Consider the following 18613-nt stretch of genomic DNA (forward strand, 5'->3'; position numbering starts at 1 on the left):
AATCATTTTAATTTCGGGACATACAGCAGGAGTTTTTGGTTGGAGTAAGATGAGGAGCAAGTTTTGAAATCAAAAAAGCAACAACAGGTTACAATCCCCTAATGGGACCCACGAGTTTATTTATGGAAACAGGGTTAGCCAGAACTATCTTAATAACAAACAGCTGACTCGGTCCCTCCTCTTCTCCTGTGAGGCCTCAACAAGACAGCCAGGGACTTCCAAACGTAGCTTTCATGCTCAGGGCCTCCTCGGAGATGCAGGAGGGGCCTGGGAATCTGCAATTCTGGAAAAACTCGGGCAGGCGCCGGACACCCCGGGTCAGGGCGGTGCACAGCAAGCTGGGGAGCCCAGGTTTTCTAAACCAGCAGTTCTCAGTGGCGCGATCTGGCCCCCGAGGGATGTGGCAGTGTCTGGAGACATTTCTGGTTGTCATAACTACAGGGCACCCCCGGCACCTAGTAGGTAGAGGCCAGAAAAGCTGTGACATCCCACAGTGCACAGGGCAGTCTCCACCACAAAGAATTATATGGCCCAAATGTCAGTGGTGCCGAGGGCAAGAAACCCTGCAACCCACGCCTGCTTAGTAAGGACGGTCGCAGTGCCTGAGCCCCCAACTCTGGTGGTGTGCTGACCAAGGGCACCAGCCCTTGGGCCACGCCTGGGCGTCCTCCCAAACCTCCTCTCGAGAAGCCCCCTCATGCTTGCCCTACTTTCCCAGGCACCATTCACCCTGTCTGGGGTGGGTGCTAGGGCCGGTGGGCTTGTCTTTCTCCACTTTGGGCCCATGCCCCCTGACAGGTGCCCATAAAGGGTGGCATTCGGGCTGCCAGTCCGACTGGCTGGGGGTGCAGACACTTAGTTAAGCAGCTTGCATATCCCAGAACCAGCGACCATGGCAACCCGCTGCAATGGGGCACTGTGGTAACCCTGGAAACCTTGGCCAGGCAGGACAGGGCGACATTCTGTAACGATAGGGACATTCCCAGGTGCACAAACAGTCCTCTGCGGGCTGCACAGCCAGGTCCAGACCTGTCCACCAGCCCTCTTGGTGAGCTGGCCAGGTCACTCAAGTACTCGTGCATTCCAGAAGCCTTCATCCATCAAGGCGGGTCAGGGGCAGGCTGCTCTGGAAGGGCTGACACCTTGGACACTTGTGTCCACCTCTCCGGCCTCGGAGGCCCTCCCTTACCTGCCCTCAGCCACCCATGCAGCCTTCTTTGTCTCTAGTAACAGTTTCTGTCTTAAAGTTTATCTTGTCTGATATCAGTACAGCCACTCCAGCTCTCTTCTGGTTACTGCTGGCATGGAATATCTTTTTCCACCCTTTTACTTTCAACGTACATGCGTCTTTGAATCTAAAGTGTGACTCTTGCAGACAGCATACAGTTAGATTGTGTTTGTTTGTTTTTTTTAAATAGATTCTACCAATCTCTACTTTTTCGTGTGTGGTAAAAACATCTAACAATATTAAAGTGAACAATTCAGTGGAATTTAGTACATTCACAAGGTTGTGCAACCATCACCACTATCTAGTTCCAGAACATTTTCATCACCCCCAAAAGAAACCGCATACCCACCAGCAGGCACTCCCATTGCCCCCACCCTCTAGCCCCTGGCAACCACTAATCTAACTTTCTGTCTGTACGGATTTGCTTATTCTGGACGTTTCACATAAACGGTATCATGTCGTATGTGGTCCTTTGTGTCTGGCTCCTTACATTTAGCCTGATGATTTAAGGTTCATCCACATTGTCGCTTTGCCTCTCTCGCCTGGCATCAGCCCACCTTGGCCGGACCAGACTCCCTGTTTCTTCCACGGACACTGAGCATGTTCTCGCAGGGCTCCTGGGTGCCTCATTTGCTGAGGTCCCAATCCACCCCATATTTCTGCTCAGTTCAAATCTCTGAATAATGATAATAACAGGGACCACTGCTTGGGCACCTAAAATACGGAGATGGGGGCACGGAGCCCAGGAAAGTCGAGCTGGCAGACTCTGGCCTGTGTTTCTTGTGGCTCAGTGTCTCCGATTTCTAGGAAAGGAGTTTGCATCATCTGTTTTTCTCAGTCATCTCTACAAACACCTGTACCAAGGTTCCCACCCTCCTCAGCCCCCCAGGCTGGATGTGAAGCCCGGCAGCCCCTCTGTAGTTGATAGTCTTGGTGTGCCTGCCAGTCCAGGCCCCTCTTCTGAGACCTGCTGGCGTGGGCCCCAGTAGCTATAATTCTTAGGCATCATCTGCCTGCTTGGCCATGGCTGACTGGGCCAGGAGTGGACAGCTGACCCCAGATGTTCTATCCTATTCTACCCAAACATTATAACCAGAAGACACAGAGACTTGCAGGCGGAAGCTGAGATGGGTTAAGGGCTGTCTCTAGAATGGAGGAGATCCATGAACTCTTCCAACCTATCGAGACCTGCCAATTCACTTCTTCCCTAGTGCCAGTGAGAAACCCCAGCATCCTTCAAATAACACAACACCTTTGTTTGTTTGCTTATTTATTATTATTATTATTATTTTAAAGATTGGCACCTGAGCCATTGTCTGTTGCCAATCTTCATTTTTGTTTTTTCTTTTTTTGCTTCCTCTTCTCCCCAAAGCCCCCCAGTACATAGTTGTATATTCTAGTTGTAGGTCCTTCTGGTTGTGCTGTGTGGGACGCCACCTCAGCATGGCTTGACGAGCAGTGCCGTGTTTGCACTCAGGATCCGAACCAGTGAAACCCTGGGCTACTGAAGTGGAGTGCACACACTTAACCACTTGGCCACGGGGCCGGCCCCAATGCCTTTGTTTAAAAAGAGTCTCAACCCAAATGCTCATCAATATATGAACGGATAAACAAAATATGGTCTATCCATATAATGGAATATTATTCAGCGATAAAAAGGGAATGGAGTACTGATTTATGCCACAACATGGATGAACCTGGAAAACATCATGCTAAGTGAAAGAAACCAGTTAGAAAAGGCCACATATTGTATGATTCCATTTCTCCGAAATGTCCAGAATTAGTAAATCCTTAGAGCACAAGCATAGATAGGTGGTTGCCAGGGATTGGGGGAGGAGGGCATGGGGAGTGACTGAGGAGTTCAGAGTTTCCTTTTGGAGTGATGGAAATGGTTTAGAACTGGGTACAGGTGGTGCTTGCACAACACAGTCAGTGTGCTAAATCCACCCAATTCTTCACTTCAACGTGGTTGATTTTATGTTATGTGAATTTTACCTCAACCTGAAAAACAAGAATGCTAACCTAAGATATCCTGGAAATGACCCACCTCCCAGGGAGATGCGGCTGGACACCCCAGTGAGCAGAGACTAGCTCAAAGAGGATCTGGGACATGCCATCTCCAAGGACAGGAGGACGATGACCCCTGGGATGGATGGCTATGCCCAGATGGACCATCTCCACCCTATCCAGAGCCACATCAGGCCAAAGGGACCACACAGAGGGATATGTGGGTACCACTGTGGCCTCCACCAGTGATGACTGTCTGGCCCACTCACCTTGGTCCTTTGTCAAACAACATCTGTGTTGTTCTTGATAAATATGTTGTATGTAGGCTGGTGTGGAGTTGCAATTTCCAAGCTGTGGGGTCTGTCCTCACTCTCTGGTCCCTGTATCTCATGCCCTGGCTCCAGCTGTCTCCTGTCCCCCGAGTCCTGGACCCTCATTTCTCTCTGTCTGCTGGCCCATTATCTCCCCTGGAACATCTCATCAGCATCTTGACACAAGTGTCATCTCACCCCGCTCAGCTCCTCCTTGCACTCCCACCTCCCACCCCCGGCCCTTCCCTTTGCTGGTGTCCAGTTCTCTGAGTTGAATCTTCTTGCAAACAGCCCTTCCTTTCTGCACCCACCACACCTGACGTGCTGTCCTATTCTCAGGCCCAGGTGGTCATGGCTCGTGGCCTCCCTGGCCTCCCTACTCCTGGCCCTGCCTCCTTTTGCTGATCCCTCCCCCTGAGGCCAGCCTTCTCCAGGGGCAGCTCAGCTCACATCCACTTTCCCTACGGGAAAGACTGCATGCCTCCCACAATCCACCTTCTGGATGAGAACAAACGCTTCTTGTTGGCATCTGAAGACCCCCAAAGTGGGGTCCCAGCCAGCTTTCCAACTCATCATCGACCACCTTCCTCCAGGGATGAGCCAACAGGACTGCCCCTTATGCCACAGACGTGCCCCGTGCTGGCTCCTGCCACTGCCTCCTCTGGAAAGGCCCCCTTCTCCTATCTGCCTGCTGAACTTCTATCCATCTTTCCAGAACCATCTCAACCTGCTTCGCCCCTGACTCCCTTCTCAGTTAGGGCTCATGCCTCGAAGTGGTCCCTCCGTGTGATGGATGTTTGCCACCCAGCCCTGCACATCCACCCTCCACCCCTGCCACATGCTCGGTGCCCCAGGAGGTCAACCCACAGGCACTGCACTCACATACTCCTGGCCCTCTGACTTCTGGCTTTCTGGTTTGGCCAGTGGGAGGATGGAAGGAGAAAGAGGCTGGGTATCTATTTCCCGAGATCCAAACTCTTTCCCGCATGGTTACAGCTCCTGATGGATAACTGTGTGCTGGGCGGGCAGGCAGGCGAGCACGAGGTCCAAGGCAGGCCCTAGGTCAGATGGGCTCGGCTCATCTCCTGCTCCGCCGTCACTGCTGCTGCACCTTCAGCAAACTGATGAACATTTCTGAGTGTCAGTTTCCTCACCCATAAAATAGGGATAATGTTCTTCCCCCTTTTCACATGGCTAGTTTCTGTAGATTTTTATTCACTTGCTTTCTGTTTGTCCCCCTCAGTAGAACACGAACTCCTATTCACAGTGACTACCACGGAGCCTCCCTCATTGTGGGTCCTCGGTTATTTCTTTTTATTTGAGGTGAGCTTCACACAACGTACAATAAAACATTTTAAACTGGATAATACAGCGGCATTTTGTGCATTCACAACGTTGTACAACCACCACCTTGCCCCAGCTCCAAAACCTTTTCATCACCCCAAAAGGAGACCCCATAACCACTCAGCAGTCTCTCCCCATGTCGCTTCTCCCCAGCCCCTGGCAACCACCAATCTGCTTTCTGTCCCTGTGGATGTGCCTGTTCCGGACATTTCGTATGAATGGAGTCACGCAGCACGTGGCCTTTTGTGTCCGGCTTCTTTCCTCACTACTGGACGAAGGACGCAAGCTTAGAACTTTGGTTCTGACTGACACCAAAGCCGCATTCCTCCCCCTTTAGGGGGAGGGCCCATCACAAGGGGGCACAAGGGAAGAGTGGGTGAGATGCCTGGGAGGAGGGCAAAGCGGGCAGGAAGAGCCTGGAAGCCGGGCGGCTTACCTTTGCCGTGGCTTCTTCGTTGCCCTCCACCATCTTCCGGAGCTTGATCAGGTGCCACAGTTCCCGGGCGGGCTGGCCCGTGCCCTGGCTGCCCTCCAGCAGCTGGGCAGTGGAGGGCAGCTCCTGCAGCATGGCCAGCTGGTTCTCCATCTTGTCGACGCGGCTCACCACATGGTCGAAGATGTTGCTGACCCTCTTCATGGGGTTGACGATGGGCTGGGCATCTCCTTCCCGGGGTATGAACATTTCCTGCGAGGTCTGGAGGAAGTCCTCGTCCCCCGAGAGGACCTTCTTGAGCTCGGCCATGTGGATGTGCTCCAGGATGCCCTGGAGCAGGTGGTGCAGGGCCCTGAAGTTCACCACCCCGCACTGCGGGATGGCAATGTTGACCAGCTCGGAGAACGTGAGCGAGAAGCTCATTCTGCCGGGGGGTCAGCTGGGCTGGGGTTCCCGGTGTCCTTGGGGACAAGCAATGGCTTTCAAGGGATCCCTGAACTGCACGGACAGGTCCTCAGAGGCCTTGGGAGGCTCCAAGTCACAGTGGTCAGGGAGAAAATGGCCTTTGTCCTGGCCGGAGCTCAGATGAGAGTTTCTGGTTGCTAGGACACCAAAGAACGTGGGCAAGTGGCTGTGCTTCCGAGAGCCTGAAGTGGGCAAAGTAGGTGCCCAATTAATAGCTGATGAGTGTTTGAACAGATGAACGGTCAGCCTTTTAATTCAAGCCCTTCAGTTACGTAAGACCGATGACCCTTTCCAAGAAGCATGCAGGGAAGGTGACCGAGAGACAGCTTGCTCCCTGGAACTCTCCAGAATCTGGACAGAAAACAGAGTTCTTGGAGTTAGGAACCCCAAGCTCCCGCTCTGGAAACCCAACAAGCCGGTGAAATGGAAATTCCTTAGCTGATCGTGGAGCCCTGGATTTCTTCTCGGCTGACAGAGGGGGAATTTGCACTTGAGCAAACATTTCTGGCTGCACCTATGCAAATACTACACAAACATCACGGGTCGAGGAGAACAGTTGGTGACAAGGCTGAAAAAAGAAGCCAGCTGGGTCTCTAGGGAAAGACCAGGCATGTTTCTATGGCCTGTGTGACAATCAAGGCCCGTCTTCGGGATCTATCACCAGAACCAACAGCTGGTTTTGTTTCTGATAACGGCCTGTGTTGTGGGTGCCTGATGGCTGCTGTCCAGAGTCTTAAGTGTTGGGGTTGTCCCATGAGAGGACTCGACAACACGCCCTGTGTGAAAACAGGAGTGTCTACCCGCAGTCTAGCTGTGGCTGACGTCCTCTGAACCACCTCCTGACCCACACCATTCAGCCACAGTGAAGCTCTAGACATCCTAGCAGGGGTTCTCAGGGCTGACCTCGTCTACTCTTGGCTAGAAGGGGGTGTGGAGACGAGCAGAGCAGCCCCTGACAGCGGGAGCTGGCCCTGCACCACGGGCCCTGGAGGTGCTGAGAGGGCCTTGGTACACACCTATGAACACGACCTCAGAGAACATGAAGGGCCAGGACAAAATAAGACCCGTTGTAATCCGCTCTGAACTCAGACAAAAACAAGAATATTGTCCAAACCCCAAACTTGACCGCAGAGCCCCGCACCCTGGCTAACAGGAGTGACCACTGCTTCTTTACCCACCAGAGCTTTAGTTCTGCTTCGTTCTTCCCACTTTCTAGACAGGACTGATTAAAAGACCCAGTCACAGAACGACCCTGCTTCCTGACAGTACCCAATCCAGAACACTCCCCCATGGACCCCAATCCTATAATAAGTCCTTCTAACTGAACCCTCTTACAGATGCCCTAGGGTCCCCATTGTGTTGTAAGACCTACAAATTCAAGTGCTGCCTTGACATCTTTGAGCCGCACAGAGCCCCTCGAGTCCCCCTGTTCTTGTCACATGTGCCCTCCACCCAGCCAGAAAGGCTCCCCTCCTGGCTAGTTCCCCCACCAGCCAGACCCAGCTGCACTGCACCCTGTTCTCAGCCTGAGGGGCCTCAGTTTCCTGCCAGCCTGCAGAACTATTCAAATGAGCGAATCGCGTCCTCCCGCGGGAACCAGGGGGCGCCCCACCCCTGTCACCACAAAGCCTGCAGCCCACAGTGCCTGCTGGCTCTGCTCCCGAGTGCAACCCGAGCAGCGCTGTGTGGCAGGTGGTGTCCTAGTCCCCCGGCTATATATGTATAAACGTATAGAGTATACATATACAGATCTGTAGAGTATCTGTGGTTAACAACAGCTGTCCATCTCACCTGTCCAGAGTGAGGCTCGTACTTCTGGGGACGGGGGTCCCTCCCTCACCAATGGGGTGAATGGGAGGTGATCAGAACACCCACGGTGGACGTTCCCCTTTGTGGCAACAAGTCAGTAAGCTCAACTCTGCTCCACTGCAGAGGCTTCCTGGTGGTCTTGCCTGGAGGCAAAGACTTAGGAAGTGCAAACTTAGGAAGAACCCGGCAGCGTCAGAGCTTCTGGATTTGGAACTGCAGACAAGGGACTGTGGAGCTGTATCATTACAGAACCATAAGCAAGACTTTCCTAGGTGGGCAAGGGAAGATGAGGGAGTGGGTAGTTCAGTGTAGCCACAAGGCTGCAGAGGTGGATGTGGGGCCAGACCAGGGGGCTCCCCACAGGCCTTACAAAGAAATGTGGGTGACAGAATTTGCCGCAATTCTTGGTCACTGGGGACCAGGCTGGGTAAGTGGGTATAATGGCTCTTTGTCATTTTGGGGGAGCCCAGCATCTGAAACCATTCCCTTGTTTTGGGGGAGGGGGTCTTCACTTCAGAAGTCCTGGTGTGAGGCGGAGTGTCGGTTACTAGTTCCCCGGCTGACTCTGAAGCTAGGGTGTGGGCATTTAGAGAAGTGTCTCATTGGTGCTGGCAGCTCCTGGGGCCCAGGGTGTGTGCTCCTCTGGGATCTGAGACAGGGAAGCTCCGTCATCAGCCCAGGTTGCAACAGTTCACAGAGGTCTGGTCTCAGGCCTTCACAACAAGCGCTGCACGCCCACCACAGAGAGACAGATTCACGGCGCAGCACCCGCCCTGGGCCTGGCACCGACGCTTCATTCTTCTCCTCCCCGATATTTACTGAGCACCTACTATGTGCCAGAGGCTGCTCTTAATTATGGAGGAGCCCACAGTGAGCAGGTCTGAGGAGTCTCTGATCTCACAGGGCTTGCAGGCTAGTGGAGGAGAAAGACACTTATTTTACAACAAAGCAAGAAAATAACTTCAGGGAGTGATAAGAGTTACTAATATAACAAAATAGGACAAAATGAGAGTGGGGGATGGGCACTAATTTAATTGGGTTGTTGGGGTAGCCAGCCTCTAAGATGGCCCCCAAAGATACCCCTTGGGGTTCACAGCTGGTGTGGTCCCCTCCCACACTGTACCAGAGAAACTGGGCATGGAGAGTACCAACCTGCATCTATGTGCACACATGCGTGCAATCACTTCATGGTAAAGAATGGCAAGATTTGGGAAAGCTGTGTATGCTGCAGGTGATTTGATGCAGCTAAATTAAAACACTTATGATGAAAATGCAAAAAAAATCTAATGTATTAGACTTGAAAGGATCCATAAAATCTAAAAGTCATGTTATTCTAGGCCCGGAAATAAAACATCCATTACAAAAATGAAAGACCTGAAGACCTGGCAGCTTGTGTGGAGGAGGCCACCGTGCCACTCCACAGGGCATCCTGGCTCCCAAGAGGATGTGCTGCCCCCTGGGAAGGGAACTGGCCCGGAGGTCAACAGATAGCAGCTGTGATCTGGCACTGCTCAGTGCTGATGGCAGAACCCTAATTCAGACAATTTCAGGACAAACTTGTTGCTGGGACATTCCTTGAATGGCTGGTCGGAGCCAGACACCAATTAACATGACTGGAAATGAGAAGCAGCATTTTTTTTCCCTCCCAAATAAATTGATGTCAAGATTAAATCAGTTCTGTAAAGTGCCATTCATCCACTTTGCCCAGACGAGTCATTCATTTTTCATGCTGGATAAACACCAAAGAATGATGACTAGGTGACCTTTCTTCTCTCACTTCAGGAAGAACTGTGAGGGGGAAGGATGCCTGGTGAAAGATTAGAGTTTGGGGTGAATGTCTGCCATTTCTGGCTGCCTAGCATCGGGACACTCTGCTTATTCGGGCTGGGGGTGCGGGCTTGCACAACAGGTGCAGGTGACCTGCTCCCTGCGCAGAAGCTAACGGTCCAATCAGATCTCCCCACCCCTGCTCCAAGGTTGCATTTGTGGTTAGGTGTGAAAAATCAACAAGGCAACTGCTGTCCCTGGTTCTGAATTTGAGGACCAATATTTTAAAAAGCCTCTTTAAATGCAAATCGGCTCTGGACTAACCCGCTGGAAGCTGTGGAGAGCCATGGGTTAGGCACTGGTCTGGGGGTGGTATGTGGGACAGCAGTGACTCAGCCACTTCCCATGTTATGCAAGATACCTGATCTTAGGAAAGCCACTCACCTCCCCGAGACTCAGCTTTCTCGTCTCTAAAATGGGGTTAACAGCTCTTATTTTGCTAGGATGAAGGGCGGATGAAAAGGGAAGGGGGTTTTCAAGACAACCCTAGTGCAGTCAAGGGCCCAGTGGCCGGGCCACTGGGCAATGGCACACTAAGCTTCCCAGGCAGGCTGTCCTGTGGTGGCATCGTGGCCAGGCCCAGGTTTCCAGTTCCCCAGTCAAGGAACCCAACTCTTTGAGCAACCATGACCTTCTAATCGAGTCCTTTTCTGCTCAGGTAACCAGACTCAGTTTCCGTTGCTTGCAACCAGAAGAACCCCTGACTGGTCCAAAGTGCTCATCTGCGAGGCTGGCCAAACGTCACAGTCAGGAAAGCACACATGGAACTCAGTGGTGAGGGGCAGGTGGGTGCGTCTAGGAGAGGCTACAGTCAATCAGAGTCTGCACTCCCTGGGTCCCCTGATGTCCACCCACCCAGAAGGGTGTGTCCAGGTGGGTAGGGGCTGCAAGTGCCCAAATTTCTTCTGGGGGGCATAAAATATAAGTTTACATTTGTGGGGGCCGGCCCCGTGGCTGAGTGGTTAAGTTTCCGTGCTCTGCTTTGGTGGCCCAGGGTTTCCCCAGTTCGGATCCTCGGTGCAGACATGGCACCACCCATCAAGCCATGCTGAGGCGGTGTCCCACATAGCACAACCAGAGGGACCTACAACTAGAATATACAACTACGTACTGGGGGGCTTTGGGGAGAAGAAAAAAAAAGTCTACATTTGCACTGGGACCTGGACAGGGCACTGTCCAGCTCCCTTAACAAGACCTCAGACCAGAGGTCTCCAGGAGCCACCCAGGGATGTTCCAGATGCCTTCCTTCACCCAATCACCCACATGACATCCTTCACCTGGCCTTATTGAATTTTCCTCCTAAATATCTCCCAGTTCCATCCACTCCCCTCCTTGTCCACCGCCAGCCCTCCACTCCCTTGCTCAGGACAAAGACCAAACCACTTGACATGGTTTACATGGTGCATGGCTAGGCCCACCTCTTACCTCTTTAGCCTCAACTCATAGCAGCTCTCTCTGTTCCCTGAGTATAGCACACTGACTTTCTTTCTTAAAATTGTACTAAACTATACATAACGTGAAATTTATCATTTTAACCATTTTAAGTGCACAGTTCAGCAACACTAAGTACATTCACATTGTTGCGCAGCCATCACCTTCATCGAGCTCTAGAATTGTTCTCATCCACCCAAATGAAACTCTGTCCCCACTAAACAACAACTCTCCATTCTCCCCTCTCCCAGCTCCTGGCAACCACCCTTTCTGTCTCTATGAGTTGGACAACTCTGGGCACCTCATATAAATCGAATCATACAGTATTTGTTCTTTGGTGACTGGCTGATTTCAGTGAGCCCAATGTCATCAAGGTTCATCCATGTTGTAGCATGTGTCAGAATCTCCTTCCTTCTTAAGGCTGAATAATATTCCACTTTATGTATATGCCACACTTTGCTTATCTACTCATCCATCAATGGATGATGGACACGAGTTGCTTCCACATTTTGGCCATTGTGAATAAAGCTGCTACGAACGTGGGACATGGGTGTATTTGAAATACCTGTTCAAGTCCCTGCTTTCAGTTCTCTTGAGTTTATAACCAGAAAGGGAATTGCTAAGTCATACAGTAATTCCACAGTTAATTTTTTTAGAACTGCCATACTGTTTTCCATGGTGGCTGTATCATTTTGCATTCCTACCAGCAACACATAAGTGATCCAATTTTCCTGCATCCTTACCAGAACTTCTTATTTTCTGTTTTTCTGATAATAGCTATCCTAATGGGTGTGAAGTGGTATCTCATTATGGTTTTAGTTTGCATTTCCCTAATCATTAGTGATGTTGAGCATATCTTCTTGAATTGTGTCTTCTTTGGAGAAACACTTATTCAAGTCCTTTGCCCATGTTTTAACTGGGTTGTTCATTTTTTTGTTGTTGAGTTACAGGAATTTTTTATATATTCTGGATATTAACTACTTATCAGACATGGAATTTTCAAATTAGCTTTCTTTTAGTCCCTGTGCCTTTGTCCTATTCCTTCCTGCCCCAGGGCCTTTGCACATGTAGTCTCCTTGGCTGAAATACTTTTCCTTCCCATATTTACCTGGGAAAGGGAACTCCTACTTATCCTTCAGACCTCAGCTCAGCCATCACCTTCCAAGGGAAGGCTTCCCCATCTCCTTGATTACAGTAAATGTCCCCGACTCTGGAATCTTAGCACTTTTCATGTCTTTTCTTCACACGCTTGTTAAGGTCATCTGTGTGGCTGTTTGATTAGTGCCATTCTCTCTCACTACTCTATGAGTTCCTGGAGGTAGATTTTATCTTCCTTCCAATAGGAGACTGCTTCTAGCAAGCACATAGTAGGTGCCCAGTAAATACTGATTGAGTGAATGAATAAAATAGCCATTTATAGAGAGCCTTTCTCCTAAGAAGGACCATAAATGGAGATATTTGCTTCTGGCAAACCTCCAGATGAATACTGGAAGGCTGCTTTTTACCTTCTGCCCTAACAATATTGAGCTGCCCCTGTTGTCTCACATAGAGTGGATTAAATAACACAAAAGAATTTGAAGACAATCTGAAGCAACACCCTATGTACCTTAATAATGTGTTCAGGGAAGCACTGTCGTCAGACACTGAATTTACGATTTCTTTGATGCAAACAATAATCCTACAAGACAGGGATGATCCTTATTTCTCTTTTAGCATTTTGAATGCATCATCCCACTGCCTTCCAGCCTCCATTGCTTCTGGTGATGTCAGCTGTTAACACTATTTGGGTTCCCTTGCATGTGATGAGTCATTCTTCTCTTGCTCTTTTTAAGACTTTTTTCTTTGTTTTGTTTTTTTTAACTAAGATGTGTGTGGGTGTGGATCTCTTTACATTTGTCCTACCTGGAATTCTTTAAGATTCTTGGATGTGCAGATTAATGAGTTTTTTTTAAAGTACATGTGGGAAGTTTTCAGGCATTTCTTTGAATATTTTTTCTGCTCGTTTCTCTCCTCGCCTTCTGATACTCCCATTAACATATGCTGGTGCACATTTCTCTGAGGCTCTATTCATTTTTCTTCATTCTATTCTCTCTGTTTTTTGAAGGTTGAATAATCTCTGTCAATCTAGCTTCAAGCTCTCTAGTTCTTTCCTCTGCCAGTTCAAGCACTATTGTTTTATAGATGAGGAAATGAGGATCAGAAAACTTAAATAATTTACCGAAGGTCGCACATAGTTAATATGTGGCAGGGCCAGGACTTGAATCTAAGATCTCAGCTCTTGTCCTGCCAGTCACTTATTCAATCAATCATTCACTCAACAAATATTTACTGAATGTCAACTATGTGCCATAAACTATTCTAGGGGCTACAGAACACTGAACAGACAAGATTCCTGCCCTCATGAAGAGAGCAAACAAGTAAACAAACAGATAAATAAGGTACCTTGGATGACGGTAAGTGCTATGAAGAAAATGAAGCAGACAATGTGATAAAGGGGGCCGGTGCTCAGGGGTCTGTGGAGGTGACATCTGAGCTGAGACCTGAAGCGAGGGCGCTCCTGGAGCTCCTTCAGGACAGAGGCGTTTCTCCTTCTTCTCTGTCTCTCTAGCCCCAGCACACAGCCCAGCACATAGGAGGGATCAGTAGCTGTTTGCTAAACGGATGACAAACGCAAAGGAGCTGCCAACTCTCATGGGCCATATTAATGATAGAAATACTACAGAATAGATGTTAACTTGAAATCATTCATGTTTCCATTTAGAATTGTTTTAGCATTTAAATAGTAAGGTCTGGCAATACCAGGCGTTGGCGAGGCTACGACCAGCAGAACTCTCATATGCTCCGGTGGAGTGTAAACTGGTGAAAGTACTCTGGGAAATCGTGCGGCAGGGTCTACAAAGCTGAAAGTATGCACACCCTATGACCCAGCCATTCCACCCCTTGGCGGACACCCAACAGAACATACTCATACCATGCACTAGAATGTCTGTGACACCAATATCACAATAACTAAAAAGGCCCACGAGGGAATCACCCAGATGCCCATGAACAGCACAACAGACAAGCTGTGATATATCCACATAATGGACTACCAAAGAGCAATGAGAATGAACATCAACAACTATGTGCAACGATACAGATGACCCATGTATAGAAAATTGAGCAAAACAAGTCATATACAAAAGAGTTCATACTGTATGAAACCATTTCTATAAAAAGTCCAAAAAGAGAGAAAACCAACCTTTGCCGCTAGAAGTCAGGAGCGTGGTGACCCTGGGGGGACCTCATGCTTAGAAGGGAGCCTGAGGCAGGCTACTGGGAAGGGGGTACATCGGTGTGTTCACTTCATGAAAATGCGTCACACTGCACACTCCTGATAAGAGCACTTTTCTGTATCAACGGTCTGGGAACCTGCAACAACTCAAACAAATCAATGGACAGGGGTGGTGGGATCCCTTCCTGTCCTGTGCTGGGTGTAAAGACAAATTTTTGCAAAGAACAGGCCTGAGAATGACAGCTTCCTCTCTCACCTCATTTGTGCTGGCTCACACCATCTCTAGAGGGCAGCTTGAGGGGTGAGGAGACCACCAGTCTAGAGTCACAAAAGCTGGGGTCTGCTGGCCACTGGCTCTGCAATTCTGAGCACATTACACTCTCTGCTCAGCTTAAGGTAAATGAGCATAGGCTCCTTGTGGGAAAGAAGAGAGGTGTGTGGGTAAAGTGCTTATCCTGGTGCCTGGCACAGAGTAAGTGCTCAGTGATGTTAGCTGCATCTCCCAAAATGATCACACGATTTTGTTTGAGGCTTTCAGGCCAACGATGCATCAGCCTGATGGGTGGAGGAGGGTAATGAGGAGGGAGAGGACTGTGGTACCCCTTGTGATGCTCAGCTCTGCTCCAGTGGGCAGAACCCCTTTAGTCACCTGGAGTGCTGCATTACAAAACTGCACACAGGATGCTCCAGCTGGCTCAATCTTGTAATAGAAGATACAAAACCAGGCAAAACGAATCTATTCTTAGCAGTCAGGCTGGTAACTTTCTCATGGGGGGACAGGGAGTGGAAGGGGGCACAGAGGAGGCTGCTGGGGATAATCACGCTCTGTGTTTTGACCTGGTGCTGCTTGCCCTAAGGAGCGAGGTATATGAAAATGCATCGGGCTCAATACTTAAGACATGTGCCCTTTTCCTTATGGGTCTCAGTGTAAGAATCCGGCCTAATTTTAACTCTGGCCTAAGAGAACTGAACTAAGGGATGAACATTACCCCCTGCGCAATGGAACACAGGTTCCAAGGCAGGGAAGGACAGGCAAGCTGGAGAATCCGCCACATTCCCTGCGCTGCCGTTTTGCCAGCAGATGGCACTGGTTGTAGAGAGGATGGAGGAGCTCCCACTTTCCCCACCTTTGTGCTGTTTTCTGCGCAACCTGGGAGGCAAACAGTTCTCAGGAACCCTGTGAGCCGGTCCCAGTGAAGGCCAACAGGTGTTCATCCAGTGTCAAGAGGATGGTCTGCTGGCAGGGGCCACTGGGTACAAAAGCACCTGTTGCTGAAGGCGTACTGGCCTAAGGCGCTCCCGTTGCCCCAGTTTCGGTAACATCTGGACTAAAAATAAAAGGCTTTGCAACACAAGTGTGAGGCTCAGAGGCCAGTGACACGGAAGGAGCTGCGTGTGCCTACACATGTGGAGGGGAGGTGTCTGCAGAAATCAAATGCTCCCCAGGAAAAGGTGAGACGAGCAGTTACACTGCGAGATGGTCAATGACAACTCCTGACCTGCCGTGGGGCCGTGGTGGGCTCCGGGTCTTAGACCCCCCCCCACGAGGATTCTACAGCAAACAACTCGGGTAAGGTCACCCAGTCTCTACTCAGAGGCCCTGGCCTTTACTTTCTTGTTTCATTATGTGTCTGATTCTTGCTGAGTTGCTTTAAGCATAGTCTCTCCCTATTTTTTTTTATAACTGCTTTATTAAGATATAATTCACATTCACCCATTTAAGTGAACAATTCAACGGCTTTTTTGTATATTCACAGAGTTGTGCAACCATCATGATAATCAATTTTAGGACATTTTCATCACCCCCAAAAGAAAAACCTGCGCCCATTAGCAGTGACTCCCTCATTTCCCCTGAAATCCCCTGGTCCTAGGCAACCACTAGTCTTTCTGTCTCTCTGGATCTATTGTGAACATTTCACGTAAATGGAATCATACAGTGTGTGGTCGCATGTGACTGGCTTCTTTCACTCAGCATAGTGTTTTCAGGGTTCATCTATGTTGTAGCATGTGTCAGAATTTAATCCTTTTTTGGACAAATAATATTCCACTGCATGGCTAGACCACATTTGTTTCTCTGTTTAATAGCTGATGGGTCATTTCCACTCTTTTGGCTATAGTGAAAGTGAACGCTCATGCTGTGAATATGAACAAATGCTACGGACATTTGTGTCCAGCTCTTTGTGTGGACCTGTTTTCATTCCCTTGGGCATATTCCTAGGAGTAGAATTGCTGGGGAGTCTATGTTTCATCTTCTGAGGAACATTTGCCCTTAGCTTTAAGTGCAAATACAATTCCTTCATCGCATTTATTCCTTGATTCCTGCAAGTGGGAGATGGCAGTTCCATCTTTGTAAGTGAGGGAGCTGAGGCCCAGAGCACCCAAAGGAGAGCAAATAATAACAGCACCGCTTGTACTAAGTGCTGGCATGTGCCAAGCACCATACAAAGTGACCTAACTGGCATGCCCTTGCACCCTCACAACAGCCCTATGAAGCTGGTATGAAATTTATCCCCATTGTGTAGTTAGACAATTTAAGATTTTTTCTAACACAAACATTTATCATTTCGCACAGTTTCCTTTTTTTAAATATTTTTTTGGTGGGGAAGATTGGCCCTGAGCTAACATCTGTTGCTCTTCCTCTTTTTAAATTTCTCTCTCCTCAAAGCCCCAGTACATACTTGTATATCCTAGTTGTAAGTCCTTCTAGTTCTTCCATATGGGATGCTGCCACAACATGGCTTGATGAGTGGTGTGCAGGTCTGCATCCAGGACCCGAACCGGTGAACCCCGGGCCACCAAAGTGGAGCGTGCAAACTTAACCACTGTGCCACTTGGCCAGCCCCAGAAAATTTACGATTTTGAATAAGGCCACACAGTGCTGCGGCCCGAGACTAGAACTCAGTTCCACCTCAGTAAATTTTAGGCCCTCACTGGCTCTCAAACCCTCTGCTATACAGTGGCCTCCGAAGGGTCAGTAAGCTCTCCCCCAGCCTCCGGCATGGTAAGGTTTGCAGGGCCTGTTCTACTTGACCTCTACCGCATGGGACACTCCGGATCGCCCTTTGCCCTCCCTCCTCTCTCACCGTGTCCTCAGTCTCCCTGGGTCTTTCCTCTCGATCCATCCAAGAGCCCCTTCGCTTCCTCACGGGTCTTCCTGCCTCCAATTGTCCCCATACACACACATTGCCTGAATGGTCTGTCTAAAACACAGAGCTGGTCGACATTCCTCATTACTACTGAACAGGATAAATTCTACGCTCCATAGACTGGGCTATAAGACCCTCATCTTTCCCCACCCTCTATCCTCCCCTTTCATCCCTACCGCCCAGCCACGAAGAACTGCTCAGAGACATCCCCTGTGTCCTTTCTCCGGGACTCCGTATAAGCAGTTTTCACTCCCTGGAGCGTCCTTCCCCACTTCTTTCGCCTGGGGAACTCTTACACATGCTTCAAGGCCCAACTTCAATATTCATCTCTTCTCTCAGTGTCATCTTCCTCCACTGGGTACTCCCTCCCCGACCTCTCAACGTTTGCTTTGACGTCTTCAACACAAGCTGTAACATCGGTCTCCCCAGCTGGACTGCGTGCCCTCTGAGAACTCAGACTGGGCTTTACTCCATTCCGTGTGTCTCCAGGCCTAGAACAAGACCTTGCTAGGCTGAATGAGCAAATGAATAAATTTTCTGTATCTGCGCTGTGCAATACGGTAGCCATGAGCCACATATGGCTACTGAGCCCTTGAAACGTAGCTGGTCCAAACTGAGGAGTGCGGTAAGTATAAAATGCACACTGGATTTCAAAGACTTAGTGTGGAAAAAAGAATGTAAAGTATCTCATTGATAATTTTTTATATTTAAACAGTATTTTGCATGTATTGGGTTAAATTAAACATATTATTAAAACTAATGTGACTTGCTTCTTTTTACTTTTTTAACATTGTTAGTAGAAAAATTTTAAATGACGTATGTGGTGGTCTCCCAGCTTCCTAACTGCTTCTCTTGGTCTAAACCATTCTCCACACAGCAATCAGAATGACTCTTTAAAATGTCACTTGAATCATAGACAGTTGAGTCTCATTATTAGTGGCAGTTATGTTCCATAAATTTGCACAAACCCTAGGGGAAATACAGGGTGCGGTTCCTGCCAGAGTCTAGTCCCACGTGCATCAACCAATTAATACACAATCACGTTTTATGAGGGTTTCTGTTTGAAGACGCCTTATTTAATGGATGTCGTTGATTCTGTAACACTGAACGCAAGGCCAACAGCACCGTAACTCATGCCTGTACGAAGCTTTTCTAACACGTAGCCTTCTTGTGCTTAGGAACACTGGACAGCGCTTCAGCACTATGCTCGACGGCCATTTAAAACAACAAAATCACCAACCAAAAGCACAAAAATGCGAAAAATATCCCACTAAATACCCACAAAAATGACACTTGTTTACAGCATGAGAGCTGAAACAAGAAGGCAGAGTGTCGCCT

General features: G+C 49.2%; 1 protein-coding gene across 9 annotated transcripts in view; it reads right to left on the bottom strand.

The window, feature by feature from the left end:
- C13H16orf96 (chromosome 13 C16orf96 homolog) overlaps nt 1–18613 on the bottom strand; it is a 54671-nt gene that overhangs the window by 35477 nt on the left and 581 nt on the right. For all 9 annotated transcript variants that reach the window (XR_011424827.1, XR_011424828.1, XR_011424826.1 and 6 more), the window contains exon 2: nt 5327–6139. Coding sequence is in view for 4 of the 9 variants with exons in the window: in XM_023616401.2 (XP_023472169.2) it covers nt 5327–5746 (420 nt within the window). In the remaining 5 variants the exon portion in view is untranslated. The remainder of the gene's footprint in view (nt 1–5326; nt 6140–18613) is intronic.

The sequence above is a fragment of the Equus caballus genome, chromosome 13 (assembly GCF_041296265.1).
Source record: "Equus caballus isolate H_3958 breed thoroughbred chromosome 13, TB-T2T, whole genome shotgun sequence".
NCBI lineage: Eukaryota > Metazoa > Chordata > Mammalia > Perissodactyla > Equidae > Equus > Equus caballus.